The sequence below is a fragment of the Heterodontus francisci genome, chromosome 7 (genome assembly GCF_036365525.1).
Source record: "Heterodontus francisci isolate sHetFra1 chromosome 7, sHetFra1.hap1, whole genome shotgun sequence".
In the NCBI taxonomy this organism is placed as follows: domain Eukaryota; kingdom Metazoa; phylum Chordata; class Chondrichthyes; order Heterodontiformes; family Heterodontidae; genus Heterodontus; species Heterodontus francisci.
The window spans coordinates 82,548,893-82,565,141 of NC_090377.1; the positions used below are offsets into that span (position 1 = coordinate 82,548,893).

The window sequence follows — 16,249 nt, forward strand, 5'->3', positions numbered from 1 at the left end:
TAGGTAATGATCTGGTGGGGGTGAAGGTGGTAGCTCCCCCATTAGTGAAAGAAAGACCGCAGGAGGTCAGAGAGACAGGGCAGTGGCAGGAGACGAACCCCTGCAGTTTCCCTGAATGTGTAGTGGATCAGGTCATGATCAAATCAGCTCCCCCAGAGGAGACTGAATTTACCCTGCAGGCAGATGACTGGGTCTGTCTGTCTGAGGCTTTCTTTGGAAAGTTAGGAGACTCAGGGAATGAATTAAATGGATTTTCCTTAGCCGAGGTTCAGTGAGCCGACCCAGTATTGAGAGAGTTAGCACAGGCTGACTAGTCTGAAAGTGAAGCAGAGAGAGTGCCTGATTGCTCGTATTTCAAGAATGAGGTACTGATGAGGAAATGGAGTTCTCCTCACAGACCTGAGAGCAAGGAGTGGGTAGTAGTTCACCAGTCAGTGGTGCCACAGAGGTGCCAGAGAGAGATATTAAGGCCCGCGGGACTACAGTACAGGCCGGTATACGAAAGACCAAAGCCCGCACAAGACAGCAGTTTGACTGGCCAAAACTCCACAAAGATGTGGTGGAGTACTGCAGGAGTTGCCACATGTGCCAGGTTGAGGGAAAATCCCAACCTACAGTGAAACCTGCACCCCTAAGTCCTGTTGGGAGGACCCTCCAGAAGTGGGATGGTGAAATGTAAGGGACCCCTGCCGAGAACAAAAGGGGACAGGCAGGCACAAGACTGGTAAAAGGTTAGACAGGGAAGGGGAAACAGTGACCAGGAGGGCAGGTTAAAAGAAGTCCTGGAGGAATCCCAGATGAAAACTCCTGCTGTCCAGTCAGCCAATTTGAAAAGTTAGACCCCACATCCTCCTATGTAAATGCAGACACTATACGCACCCCACCAGAGTTGCTAACAGCATTTACAAGAACCTGCAGAGACAAAGAAAGACTTCTAGGGGGCAGAGAAACTATGAGGGTGATGCCTCACCTAGTCAAAGTGCCACAGGGGAGTGCAGTAGAGTCTGCACAAATACCTGCAGGCAGGAGTGTCCCCTGGGACGAAGGGGCGATTAGCAAAGAATCCTCCCACACAGTCAGAACCAAAGAGAAACCATCCCCTTTTTCAGACCTCAGTAGGAACTAAGATGCTCGGCAGTCATGGAAATGGGCAAACGGAAGAGAAACCTCCCAAAAAAAAAGAACCACCTGTTTATTGGGATGCCAAAAGGGGGCAACTAAAGCAGCACTGGCACCAAGAGAAGACAGGCTGTAATAACTTTTAGGATTTATGAATGAATGGGAATGAATGAGAGAAATGCATGGGTTTTTTCTGTATCTTATATTTTCTCTCAACCCTTTTAATAAAATGCGCCTAATCTCAAATCGCATTTCATTCCACTGGGTGTGGAGGTGTCTTGCTAGGCCCCCACCTGCCAAGAATAAGGCACACCAATTTTGTCATAAACATTAATTTTTAACTATTGTTGGAGCAAGGAAATGACTTGTTAAACAGATCAGCTCTGGCTGGAAAGTAACATTTACATACTAACAGACATCGAAGGTGAGGAAGCGCATTCCAGGGCCTGCTAAGGAGGATACCAAGGCCAGGACTGGTTAGACCAGCTGGTCACATGACTACCTGGCTGTTCCAGGGTTTTCTTTTGAACTGGCCACATCGGATTTGAACTCAGATTTGCTCCTGGATTGAGAAGATCTGTCTCCTGTCTGCTCCCATTTCTTTCTCACAAGCATCTGAATCCACTAAAGACACATGAAACACAAGAAAGAAAAGTCTCCTACAATGAACAAAGTTTAAGAAGAATACTGGGCCCAATGAAAAGCAAGATCTACCTACAATCAAGGAATGTACAGTGAGCTTGAAGAACCGTAACAACAACTCTTCAGATATTGCCTCAAACTTTTCCACTTTATTTTTCTTCTGCTCTTTTCTGTCTCTATTTGCATGTCATATATTGTGTATGTATGCTAGAGTGGGGCACGTCGTGTATCTGTAGGTGGTAACTGAATTAGAGTTTAAGTTTAATAAATTTCAACTTTTCTGCTTTAAACCTAAGAAAGCTTGTTTGTGCTAGTTTCTTTGCCTTATAATTGGAAAGCGGTGAACAAGGATTCACCAAGGGGGAGCTAAAAACACAATGTGTTTAAAATTAAACTCTGTTACGGCAAGACCAGGTGAAGGCTGAAAGGGACCCCTAGACTGGGTCGTAACAGCGTTGTGCAAGTGACCCCTTAGTTGTAAAGAATCTCTGGTTTGAATTTCAGCCTACACTGCTGTTTTTTGTAGACATGTTTTGTAAACTTTTGGTGAGACCACCCAATAGAGCATTTATGTAATAAAATGGGCAGTTCTAATCCCCAAAATGTAGCTCCTGTCAGATGATCAGGGAATGATGCCCATGCTGAAGTTTTCTGTTGAGATTGCCCCACATTCCTGGTTGAAGGTGAGAAAATGGTTGCTGAAGGCAAGAATAGAGCATGTGTAGAAGGGAATAAGGAACAAAATTATAACTTCAATGAATTTACATAAAAAATGATCTGCAGCATTTGCAGGTATATTTTGGTTTATTATTTCTATATTTGAAAGCTATTGGAGACCACAATGTGTGATATAAAGGTATGCTAATTCAATATTTTGTATTAAAACAGTACAAAATTCACGTTTTATTTCAACAGGATACCGCTGCTTCGACTTATTTTGTTACAGAAGCTGTGGCATCATCAGGACAAAATCCCAATGTTATTGAAAATGAAGGAGGAACAAGCAAAACTGTAGGTATTTAAAAACAATATTAAATTATATAATCAGTGCTATTCACCTTTCTCCCCCTCTCCTGAATTCATCCTGGATATAATTTCATGAGTGATGGCAGCACTCTCCAGAACATTGCCGAAGTGGCCTTTCTACATATGCAAGTCCAGACATTGAATTGTCTTTGACTACATTAGAGTATCACAGCTGATCCCAGTCCATTTCATCAGGCATCACTGGGTGCATGGCAATCAGGAACAGGTAGTTTGGCTGTTTTTTTTCTTCTTGCAAAACTCACTGGGAGAGAGAAAAAAAAATCAGAGGGCAGATCAATCAGCTCAACCAATTACTGTCCTGCACACAGATTACCCAACTTCTGGCTGAGTTAGAGAATAGTCTGTAGCTTGGAAAGCCAAGGGAAGGGAAAAATCTATATATTTTGGGGAGGGAATGAAAGCTGGGAATAAAATAATTGGTGTTAAGAGTGTTCTTATTCTCCTGAGTGGCTCAGAGGTATATGTATTGAGTTATGCAGCAAGAACTGGAAAACATTCAGGCTGGGCTGATACGTGGCAAGTAATGTTTGCACCACACAAGTGCCAGGAAATGATCATCTCTAACAAGAGAGAATCCAACCATCTCCTTGTGACATTCAATGACATTACCATTGCTGAATCTCCCACCATCAACATCCTGAGGGTTACCAGTGACCAGAAACTGGACCAGCCATATAAATACTCTGACTACAAGAGCAGATCAGAGACTGGGAATTCTGTCACAAGTAACTCACCTCCTGACTCCCCAAAGCCTGTCCACCATTGACAAAGCACAAGTCAGGAGTGTGATGAAATACTCTCCACTTGCTTGGATGAGTGCAGCTCGAACAACACTCAAGAAGCTTGACACCATCCAGGACAAAGCAGCCCACTTGCTTAGCACCCCATCTATCACCTTAAACATTCAATCCTTCCACCACCAACACACAGTAGCAGCAGTGTGTACCATCTGCAATATGCACTGCAGCAACTCGTCAAGGCTCCTTTGACAGCTTCCTTCCAAACCTGCGCTCTCTACCACCTAGAAAAACACGAGCAGCAGACGCATGGGAACACCACTACCTGCAAGTTCCCCCCCAAGACACACATCATCCTGATTTGGAACTATATCACCATTCGTTCACTGTCTAAATCCTGGAACTCCCTCCCTAACAGCGCTGTGGGTGTACTTACACTACAAGGACTGCCACGGTTCAAGGAGGTGGCTCACCACCACCTTCTCAAGGGCAGTTACAGATGGGTAATGAATACTGTCCTTGCCAGTGATGCCCACATCCCATGAATAAAATAAAATGTGGTACAGGGCCATACAATTCCAGTTTCATTCCTGATGTAGGTTGATGCCACTTATCCTCGAGTCAATATAAACAGTTTCCTTATATTAATTGCCATCTTAACTTGCAAGCAGAGCAATAGTCTTGAGACATTAAGTTTAAGGAACACGTAGATGTGTACCCAACACGCAGCCCACACTGTGTGGAAGTAGCTGATTATGTAGTTAAATGTAATTTGCTACGTGAAGCCTTTTTAAGATTTCAGAGTGTTCAGTTGTAAATAGCTGAGGTATAGGCACATACAGTAGGCAATGAAAGAGCTGTAAAGGCTTAGCATGGGGTAGCAGTAAATAAGTAGCATGTTGGTGGACAACATTTTTTGGAATGCATATGTGGGCTATTTACCTAGTATCTGGTACTGTCCTGTAGCTGTATCTTGGCACCTTTTTTTAGGTCTGCTATTTCCTTCTGCCTCTTTTGTCAGATGCTGCAAGTGTAGCATTAACCTTGGTTTCGAGCTCCTGCTGAATATGTTGTACTGTTGTATTTTAAGGAGGATACTCTGGGGTGGAAAACAGGCAACCCTCCAATTACCCACTTCATGCAGCAACATATCCAGTGCTGTACATCAAACAAGTGGTTTTATATGCTTCACTGCTCCGTTACTTACTTGTAGACCCAGTTTATCAGTTCCACATTTTTATTTGCCTTCCGCTAGTTTTTGACAGTCATTTCTTTTGGCCCACAGAAGTTGAAAGGATGTCTTTAAATGGTGGCATTTTGCTAATAACCCTTTGAGTTGCACCAGGTATTGTGAATTTCCATGGGAGTAAATTGGCAGTGATTATGGATAGGATTTTAAGGCCCCGATGAAGGTGGGTACGGAGGTAGGCGGCCATGAAAATTAGTGCCGCTGGCTGTGTTATGACCAGGTGAGAAAGGTGTCTAGGGGTCCCTCACAGCCTTTACCTGGTATTATCGTAACAGGGTTTAATTTTAAACACACCGTGTTTTTAGCTCCCCTTTGGTGAATCCATGTTCACTGCTTTCCAATTATAAGGCAAAGAAACCAGCACAAACAGGCTTTCTTAGGTTTAAAGAAGAAAAGTTGAAATTTATTAAACTTAAACTCTAATTTGGTTAACGCCTACGGATACACAACGTGCCCATGCTAACATGCATACGCGATACACACATGCAGTTAGAGACAGAATAGAGCAGAAGAAATACAGTGAAAAAGTTTGAGGCAATCTCTGAAGAGGAATTTTGTTACGGATATTTGAGCTCACTGTAGAGTCCTTGATTGTAGGTAGGTCTTGCTTTTTGTTTGGGCCCAGTATTCTTCTTAAATCTTGTTTGCCGTAGGAGACTTTTCTCTCTTGGGGTTCATGTGTCTTCAGTGGATTCAGATGCTTGTGAGAAAGAGATGGGAGTAGACAGGAGATCTTCTCAGTCCAGGAGAAAACAGTCTTACTCTGAGTTCAAACCCTCTGTGGCTAGTTCAAAAGACCCCTGGAAAAGCCAGTTAGTCATGTGACCAGCTGGTCCAACCAATTCTGGGCCCCGTGGATTGCATCACCCCAGCAGGCGCTGGAATGCGCTTCCCCATCCCCTCACTGTCTGGTGATCAACATCCATTGTGGTTGAATGTGTCAGGGAATGGTCCTTTGTCTACACAAGCACTGTCTGTTAATATGCAAATGTCTTTTCCAGCCACAGTTGATCTGTTTAACAAGACATTTTTTCGGCTCCAGCAACAGTTTAAAATCAATGTTCATATGACAAAATTAATGTGACTCATTCTTGGTAGGTGGGAGCCTAGCATGACAGTTGGCATATCATTTTTTATGGCGCTGTTCTGGCATCTGGCGATTTTCCTGAGAAGGGGGAGGCAGGACCCAGAAACCTGCACAATTTGAATGTTAGACCAACTAATCTTGTTAACAAGGTCATTGTTTGCTCCTGAAGGGCCAGTTTGGAGCTTTAGTGGGGATGCATGGATTGCATGCTACCTCGGGGCAGTCCAGGTGCATGGAGTTGGCAACACAGTGGGGAATCCATTCATGACTGCCCATGAAATTAGGGTGGGCCCATAAAAAGGAGTATGGCTGAGAGGGGCAGTCAGCCATTGGCACAAATGCACCATTGGGTTTGTAGAGTTTGCGGGGACAGGGATCTGCGTGTGCTTGGGCAGTGGAGGGGGTCGCGACCCTCCTGGCATTGTGGGGCTATACGAGGAGAGGCTTAGGATTCCAGAAATTATTGTGAATGCAGCTGAGTGCAAGCTGATGATGGGATTACAGTTTACCAATATTGTGTCAACTTGTGATGAGGATCAACATTCTTAGCAGCAGAGCCAGAACCCTGGGCATGAGGAGGGCAGAGGGAATGAACAAAGGGCAGGAAGGCAACAGAGGCTGTACCTGCAGCACAGGGTGTACTGCTGGAGAGGGAACTACCTGGACATATCGGAGAACCAATGCCACAGGTGATTGTCCCTATTCAGATAGACAGTCCTCCTCTGAGGGGGACTGCCCACAGCTGCCTCTGCCTCTCACTTCCTCCTGCTCACTAGTGTCATGCTCTTCAACCAGTGCCACCTTATCTAAACGCACGCGAGGACCCACTGATGTGAGTGTATCTGCACTGGTGGAGGGTGTGCTTGTAGGATGTGACAGTGCTGGCTCTGCTGTCTCTTGTGATGGCCCTGGTGGCATGACAGGACTCGGGTGTTCCCCTTTCACATCATAACCCTTGGTGAGACCTGGAATACTGTGTGCAGTTTTGGTCTCTGTATTTAAGGAAGATATACTTGCATTGGAGACAGTACAGCAAAGATTCACTGGGATGAGAGGGTTGTCCTATGATGAGAGGCTGAGTAAATTGGGCCTATACTCCCTGGAGTTTAGAAGAATGAGAGGTGATCCCATTGAAACATACAAGATTTTGAAGGGCTTGATAGGGTAGACACTGAGGGCTGGACTTTCAAATGCCAGTGTGGGTATGGATGTGATTTGAAAATTACATTCCTGGAAGTTGGCACTGGGTCCCAGTACCTCAGGAACATGATACGATCTTCAAATGGAGGCCAGGAGGGATGGTGGTGGGTGGGGTGCTTCTGAAAACCACATACCTCCAATTAAGTGCTTGTTGAGCTCATTGATGAGCTTATTAACAGGCAGCAGAGGAACAGTCTCAAATGTTCAATTGGCAGGCACAGGGAACACTGAGTGTGTGGGACACATCAGGGTTCACCTGGTGTGGAGCAGGGAGTCATGAGAGCTAATGGATATACTGGTCAACTCATTTTTAAAGCTTGGCTGCACAACAGGTGGCACAGAGTTGCCATTGCTGGTACTGAGAGCGTTGTACTTGTAAATATTGAGAGATAAGTATCCTGAGAGTGATATCAGGCAGCTGGCATCACTTGGGCAGCAGAGGTCGGCAGAGGAATCCCTGGTGAACAAATGAGTGCCAGATGAAGGAGTGGAAATGGGAGCAGGATCCTCTGCCGTTGGACAGAGCAGTGAGGAGGAACTTCAGCAGAGGCATCTTCCTGGTCTTCAGAAGCCCATAGGAGCACTGAGGGGCTGCAAGGGCAAGAATACCCACAAGTCAACTACCTGCAAATGACAGAGCGCCAGTGCTGTAGCAGGCTGTACCTATCCAGGCAGTTGGTGTTGGACATTTGAGCTCTGGTCCACAATGACCTGAGGCCTCGCAGCCTCCATGGTCGTCCCCTACCTGCAGCCGTCAAGGACCCCCTGAGCTTTTATGTTTCCAGGTCATTCAAGGATCAGCTGCAGACCTGGGTAGCATCTCAAAGTCGGCAGCTCATTATGCCATCAGGCAGGTAATGGATATCCTATTCAGGAGGGCAGGGGAATGGGCCAGTGCAGGTACAGAGGGCATTGGGCTTTTAGGTCACCGATGAATTATCACAGGTCCAGGGGGTCATCAATTGCACCCACATAGCCATCAAGGCACCGATGGACCTGCCAGCTAGATTCCTGACTAGAAATGGCTTCCGCTCACTAAATGTCCAGCTGGTCTGTGACCACAAGAAATGCATCTTGTGAGTCTGCACTCAATTCCCAGGCAGCTGTCATGATTCTTTCCTGCTGTGAGAGTCCCAGGTGCCACACCTCTTCAGGCCAACATCCAGACTCTGTGGGTGGCTGCTGGGGATAAGGATTATCCTTTGAGGAGGAGGCTTCTGATGCCTGTCTGGTACCCAGACAAAGATGCAGTGAGGTGCTACAAGCAGAGCCACTTATTAACACATACCTGCATTGAACAGACCCTTAAAGGTGTGCTTCTGTTGCCTTGACCGGTCAGGTGGTGCCCTCCAGTTACAGCCAGCCAATGTGTCTTGTATTGTGGTCAACTATACAAAGAGGACTGGATCTGGATGAAGAGAAGGACCTGGAATGCTACTCTATCTCCTCAGCCACAGGGGGAGCACTTCATTTGAGTGGGCATGAGCGCAGTGCACCACAGTCTTAGTTGCACTTGATGGGTCACCTGGGTGATGTACTCTCTGTTTGTTTTGTCTTTGATTCATCTTATTATAATGAAAACTTTTGATGATTTCGATCAGACATGTGTTTTTAAAGCTTGTTGAGAAATGTGTTGAGGGCCGGCAGCTCAGCAGTATTCACAGTACCACTGGGAGTAGACCCAGGCCCAGCACTGGACCTCAGGTAAATGAGGCGGGGTTGCTTAGGGGCCAATCCGGAAGGCCCGGGCGAAGGGGGATGGGAGTGAAGTCCAGGTGGAAGTGGGTGTCCTCCGTGGGCCACAGGTGGCCGTGCAATCAGCTGCCAAGTCCCAAAGCTCTAGAATCCTTTGCTAAACTTCTCTTCATTCCTTTAAGATGTTCCTTAAAACCAACCTTTTTGACCAAGCTTTTGGTCATCTGCCCCAATATCTTTTTATAGGACTCGGTGTCAAATCTTGTTTTATAATGCTCCTGTGAAATGCCTTGGGGCATTTTATTATTTTAAAGTTGCTATATAAATACAAGTAGTTGTTCATAATTGTTTTGATCATGTACATTTTCTGTTTAGTCTTGCAGAATTAATGACTACCTTTCTGCTCATTAATTCAATTGTCATTGTTTTTTCTAGGTTATCATGCAAGCAGTTTATAATTTGAAACCAAAAGATAAAGTAGCAATATTATTTATTGCAATCGGTTTGTTCATGGGGATTTTCACATTGACTTGTTGTACAATCACACTTTGGAAGGTAAGATTAATACTAATCCAATTCTACAACTAAAACAGTATCACTTTCTGTCCTTGGCCTCCTCCACTGCTCTACTGTAGCTCAGAAAAGCTCAAGGAACAACACCTCACCTTTCAATTATGCAATTTATAACCTTCTGCTCGATATTGAGTTCAACAATTTCAGATCATAACCACTGCTCCCGATTTTTCGGACAGCAGCTGTTGGTAATGATTCTGCTATTGCCATTTATACCTTCTCTAGCCACCTCTTTTATTTCTTTACTTGTCCCATTACTTACCCCTTTTGCCTTGCACTATCATCCATTTTGTCATTTAATCTCTCTTGCCTTTCATCCTATCATAGACCTTCCCCTTTTGTTCTTTCCACCCCTTCCTCCTTGTCCTGCTTCTTTATTTGATTAAAACCTGTTACATCAATAACATTTTCTGATCAAAGGTCACTGACCTGAAACATTAACTGTTTCTCTGTCCATGGATGCTGCCTGGCCTGCTGAGCGTTTCCAACATTTTCTGTTTATGTACAATTTTTAATATTGCCTTCTTGCACATACCATTTATCTGATGTTATGTGGTACAGATATTTCCCATATCAAAGACACACTCAAGCAATATGGATGTATTTGAACAACAACATTAAAGTATAATAATTTAGGTGAAATGTAATTACATATTTTATTTTATACTTTGACAAAATGGAAAATCAAGGACTCAAAGAATATCATTACTTTGGATTTTTGTTCAAAGCTTATTCTGCTGCTCCTGGTCCCACAAAGGAAAATTAAAAGTTATCCTGAATGGCCTCTTTTTTGCTATTGATCCTCTTCTGAGCTGCCTTCATCTGGCAGAAAAACTGCAGGAGTTTTCACACTCAGGCCACAGTTAAAACTGCAGTCGGGACCCAATGATGTTACCAGACCCCCAATCTGCATATTTACAAAAAGGCACTGCAAGGTTTGGGAAGGTGGCATAGCTACCTGTTCAGTAATGCCCTTAAAAATTTAGGAATGGCAGGATTGGGGGAGACGGTGATGTAGTGGTGATGTCACTAGACTGGTAAACCAGAACTAATGCTCTGGGGACCTGGGTTTGAATCCCACCACGGCAGATGGTGGAATTTGCATTCAATTAATAAATCTGGAATTAAAAAGTTAGTCTAGTGGTGACCATGAAACCATTATCAATTGTAGTAAAAACCCATCTGGTTCTCTAATGTCCTTTAGGGAAGAAAATTTGTTGTCCTTACATGTTCTGGCCGACATGTGACTCCAGACCAACAGCAATGTGGTTGACTCTTAAAATGCCCTCTGAAATGGCCTAGCAAGCCACTCAGTTGTATCAAACGGCAACAAAGTCTAAGAAAAGGAATGAAACCAACGGACCACCTGGCATCGACCTATTCACTGGAAATGACAACGGCAAACCCAGCCCTGTCGACCCTGCAAAGTCCTCCTTATTAACATCTGGGGGCTTGTGCCAAAATTGGGAGAGTTGTCCTACAGACTAGTCAAGCAACAGCCTGACTTAGTCATACTCAGGGAATCATACCTTACAATGTACCAGACACCACCAGCACCATTGCTGGATAAGTCCTGTCCCACCAGCAGGATAGTCCCACCAGAGATGGCGGCACAGTGGTATATAGTTGTCTGGGAGTTTCCCTAGGAGTCCTCAACATTGACTCTGGACCCCATGATGTCTCATGGCACCAGATCAAACACGGGCAAGGAAGCTTCCTGATGATTACCACCTACCCCCGCACCCCCTCATGAATCATTGCTTCTCCATGTTGAACACCAATTGGAAGAAGCACTGAGGGTAGCAAGGACACAAAATGTACTCTGGGTGGGGGACTTCAATACCTATCACCAAGAGTGGCTCGGTAGCACCATTACTGACTGAGCTGGCCAAGTCCCAAAAGAACATAGTTGCTAGACTGGGTCTGTGGCAAGTGGTGAGGGAATCAACAAGTGGGGAAAACATATTTGACCTCATCCTCACAAATCTACCTGTCGCAGACACATCTGTCCATGACAGTATTGGTAGGATGAAACCACCGCACAGCCCTTGTGGAGACAAAGTCCCGTCATCTCACTGAGGGTACTCACCATCGTATTGTGTGGAATTACCACCATGCTAAATGGGATAGATTTCTAACAGATCTAGCAACTCAAAATTGGGCATCCATGAGGCACTGTGGGCCATCAGCAGCAGCAGAATTGTATTCAACCACAATCTGTAACCTCATGGCCTCGCATATACCCCAATTTACCATTACCATCAAGCCGGGGGACCAGCCCTGGTTCAATGAAGAGTGCAGGACGGCATGCCAGGAGCAGCACCAGACGTACCTAAAAATGAGGTATCAGCCTGGTGAAGATACAACACAGGACAACCTGCAAGCCAAATGGCGGAAACAGCATGCAATAGACAGGGCCACAACCAACGGATTAGATCTAAGCTCTGCAGTCCTGCCACATCCAGTCGTGAATGGTAGTGGACAATTAAACAACTGCAATGAGGAGGAGGCTCCACAAACACCCCCATCCTCAACGATGGGGGAGCCCAGCATATCAGAAGACAAGGCTGAAGCATTTGCATCCATCTTCAGCCAGAAGGGCCGAGTGGATGATCCTTCTAAGCCTCCTTCTGAGGTCTCCGCCATCACAGATGCCAGTCTTCAGCCAATCCAATTCACTCCACGTGATATCAAGAAATGGCTAAAGGCTCCGGTTACTGCAAAGGCTATGGGCCCTGACAACATTCCGGCAATAGTACTTGTGCTCCAGAACTAGCCATGCCCCTAGCCAAGCTGGTCCAGTACAGCTACAGCACTGGCATCTACCTGGCAATCTGGAAAATTGTCCAGGTAGGTCCTGTGCACAAAAAGCAGGACAAATCTGACCTGGCCAATTACTGCCCTATCAGCCTACTCCTGATCATCAGCAAAGTGATGGAAGGGGTTATCGACAGTGCTATCAAGCAGCACTTGCTCAGCAATAATCTGCTCACTGACACTCAGTTTGGGTTCCGCCAGGGTCACTCAGCACCTGATCTCATTACAGCCTTGATCCAAACATGGACAGAAGAGCTGAACTCGAGTGAGGTGAGTCATTGCCCTTGACATCAAGGTAGCATTTGACCAAGTGTGGCATCAAGGAGTCCTAGGAAAACTGGAGTCAGGCGGAAACACTCCACTGGTTTGAGTCATACCTAGATGGTTGTGGTTGTTGGAGGTCAATCATCTCAGTCCCAGAACATTACTGCAGGAGTTGTGCAGGGTAGTGTCCGAGGCTCAACCATCTTCAGCTGCTTCATCAGTGACCTTCCCTCCATCATAAGGTCAGAAATGGGGATGGTCGCTGATGGTTACACAATGTTCAGCACCATTTGCAACTCCTCAGGTACTGAAGCAGCCCATGTCCATATGCAGCAACACCTGGACAACATCCAGGCTTGGGCTGATAAGTGGCAAGTAACATTCGCGCCACATGAGTGCCAAGCGATGACCATTTCAAACAAGAGAGAATCTATCCATCTCCCCTTGACATTCAATGCATTACCATCATTGAATCCCCCACTATCAACATCCTGGGGGTCACTGTTGACCAGAAACTGAACTGGACCGGCCACATAAATGCTGTGCCACAAGAGCAGGTCAGAAGCTGGGAATTCTGCAGCGTGTGACTCACCTCCTGACTCCTCAATGCCTGTCCACCATCTGCAAGGCACAAGTCAGGACTAGGAACATAGGAGCAAGAGTAGGCCATTCAGACCATCGAGCCTGCCCCACCATTCAATACGATCATGTCTGATCATCCACTTCGATGCCTTTTTACCACACTATCCTTATATCCCCTTACGTCATTAGAAATCTGTCAATCTCTGCTTTAAACATACTCAATGACTGAGCTTCCACAGCTCTCTGGGGTAGAGAATTCCAAAAATTCACAACCCTCTGAGTAAAGAAATTTTTCCTCATCTCTGTCCTAAGTGGTTTCCCCCTTATTTTGAAATTGTGCCCCGTGGTTCTAGACTCCCCAACCAGGAGAAACATCATAGCTACATCTACCCCGTCTATCTCTTTAAGTATTTTGTAGGTTTCAATGAGATAATTTCTCATTCTTCGAAACTCTAGAGAATACGGGCCCAGTTTCCCCAATCTCTCTTCATAGGCCAATCCCGCCATCTCGGGAACAAGTCTGGTGAACCTTCGTTGCACTCCCTCTATGGCAATAATATCCTTCCGAAGGTGAGGGGACCAAAACTGCACACAGTACTCCAGGGACAGTCTAACCAAAGTTCTATACAATTGAAGCAAGACTTCACTACTCCTGTACTCAAATCCTCTTGTGATAAAGGCTAACATACCATTAGCCTTCATAGTTGCTTGCTGCACCTGCATGTTAGCTTTCAGTGACTTATTGACAAGGACACCCAGGTCCCTTTGTACATCTACATTTTCTAATCTTTTACCATTTAAGAAATACTCTGCATATCTATTCCTCCTGCCAAAGTGGATAACCTTAATTTTTCCACATTATATTCCATCTGCCACGCTCTTGCCCACTCATTAAGTCTGTCCCAATCCCGTTGAAGCCGCTTTGCATCTTCTTCACAACACGCATTCCCACCTAGTTTTGTGTCATCTGCGAACTTGGAAATACTACATTTGGGCCTCACATCCAAATCATTGATATATATTGTGAACAGCTGGGGTCCAAGCACTGATTCCTGCAGTACCCCCACCAGTCACAGCCTGCCAACGTGGGAATGACCCGTTTATTCCTACTCTCTGCTTTCTGCCTGTTAACCAATCCTTAATCCATGCCTGGTGGTGGCGTAGTGGTAATGTCACTGGACTAGTAATCCAGACCCCAGGCTAATGCTCTGGAGACATGGGTTTGAATCCCAACAGCAGATGGTGGAATTTGAATTCAATTAATAAAACTGGAATTAAAATCTAGTCTAATGGTGACCATGAAACCATTGTTGATTGTTGTAAAAAACTCATCTGATTCACTAATGTCCTTCAGGGAAGCAAATCTGCCATCCTCACCTATGTGACTCCAGACCCACGGTAATGTGGTTGACTCTTAAATCCCACTTAGTTCAAGGGCAATTAGGGACGGGCAACAAATGCTGGCCTGTCTCAGCGATGCCAATATCCCATGACAGAATAACAAGAAGTATATTACCTCCTATCCCATGTGCTTTAATTTTACCAACGAGGGGACTTTATCAAAAGCCTTCTGAAAATCCAAGTATACGATGTCCACTGACTCCCCTTTATCAATTCTGTTAGTAACATCCTCAAAAAATTCCAAAAGATTTGTCAAACATGATTTCCCATTCATAAATCCATGTTGACTCTGCTCGATCATATCATTATTATCCAAGTATCCATTTATCACATCCTTTAGAATAGATTTGAGCATTACAGGTCTTTAATTCCCTATTTTCTCTCGACCTCCCTTCATAAATAGCAGAATGGCATTTGCTACCTTCCAATCTGCAGGAACCACTCCAGAATCTATAGAATTTTGGAAGATGTTCACCAATGCACCCACTATCTCCATCGCTACCTCTTTTAAAACTCTGGGATGGAGAATATCAGATCCTGGGGACTTATCAACCTTCAGCCCCATTAATATCCCCAATATAACCTTCTTACTAATACTAACTTCCTTCAATTCCTCATTCTCCCTGTTGTGCCTAATCTGCACTTACTCTAAAGAACTCACAATAAAGAACTGGTGGAAGGCGTCTTTTAGTAATTTATTCGCACATTAAGTCACAAAGTACAAGGACTCACTACTTGCATAGTATACTACCCGTCAAGATGTGACGTGATCAGTCTGGGACTTGCGGCTGCCCTTTGTACTCTGAGCCCCAGACTCAGGGTGCTTCTTGCGAGTGTTGGTCCCGGGTTTATGTAACGTCCCAAGTTTCGGTCAGGGGTTAAATCCTGTTTCCAAGACCCACCCCTCACCTACTCGAAACTCTGCACAGTCAGGACCAGATGTTTCTTCTGCTATCTCCTCACACCCACGGCCTTGGTTCTCATTGTTTGCGAAAACAACTCCTTATTTGGTCATGTAAGGGCACTATCAGTGCTTCTCCTCTCAGGAGTTGCCTGACTATCTGCGCGCAGCCCCCAACCACATCTTGCTTTCACACAGCTTTCAGTTGTGTACTCTTTAATTCTTACTGTAGCAAACCTTTTAGGTACCACATCCCTAATCCCTTGGATCCCTAATTCTAGGAGGTTCCTTGTATCTTCCTCAGTGAAGACAGACACAAAGTAATCATTTAGCTTCTCTGCCATTTTTCTATTCCCCATTATAAATTCTCCTGACTCTGCCTGTAATGGACCCACATTTGTCTTATGCAAACATTTCCTTTTTATTTACTTATAGAAGCTTTTACAGTCCTTTTTTATATTTTTCCTAGCTTACATTCATATTCTATTCTCCCTTTCTTTATCAGTTTCTTCGTCCTCCTTTGCTGTATACTAAAATCCTCCCAATCCTCAGGTTTACCACTATTTCTGGCAACTTTATAAGCCTTTTCTTTTAATCTTATACAATCCTTAACTTCCTTTGTTATCCATGGTTGACTGCCTTTACTTTTGGAGTTTTTGTACCCTGAAAGAATGTATAGTTGCTGTAAACTATGTAATAATTCTTTAAAGATTATCCATTGCCTATGCACTGTCATAGCTTTTAAAGTATTTTCCCTATCCAACTCAGCCAATTTGCCCCTCATACCTTCATAATTTCCTTTGTTCACATTTAACACCCTGGCTTCAGATTGAACTACCTCACTTTCAAATATAAGGTAAATTCTATCATATTATGGTTACTCATCCCTAAAGGTTCTTTCACAACAAGATTATTAATGAGCCCTTTCTCGATAC

The 16,249-nt window shown here is 44.8% G+C and overlaps 1 protein-coding gene across 3 annotated transcripts in view; it reads left to right on the forward strand.

The window, feature by feature from the left end:
* itga4 (integrin alpha 4) overlaps positions 1-16,249 on the forward strand; it is a 325,335-nt gene that overhangs the window by 298,516 nt on the left and 10,570 nt on the right. For 2 of the 3 annotated variants that reach the window (XM_068035544.1, XM_068035543.1), the window contains exons 26-27: positions 2,677-2,772; positions 9,212-9,331. In XM_068035544.1, the coding sequence (XP_067891645.1) occupies positions 2,677-2,772; positions 9,212-9,331 (216 nt within the window). Of the gene's footprint in view, positions 1-2,676; positions 2,777-9,211; positions 9,332-16,249 lie in introns of those variants that run through there. The other variant, XM_068035545.1, reaches the window with a different exon arrangement.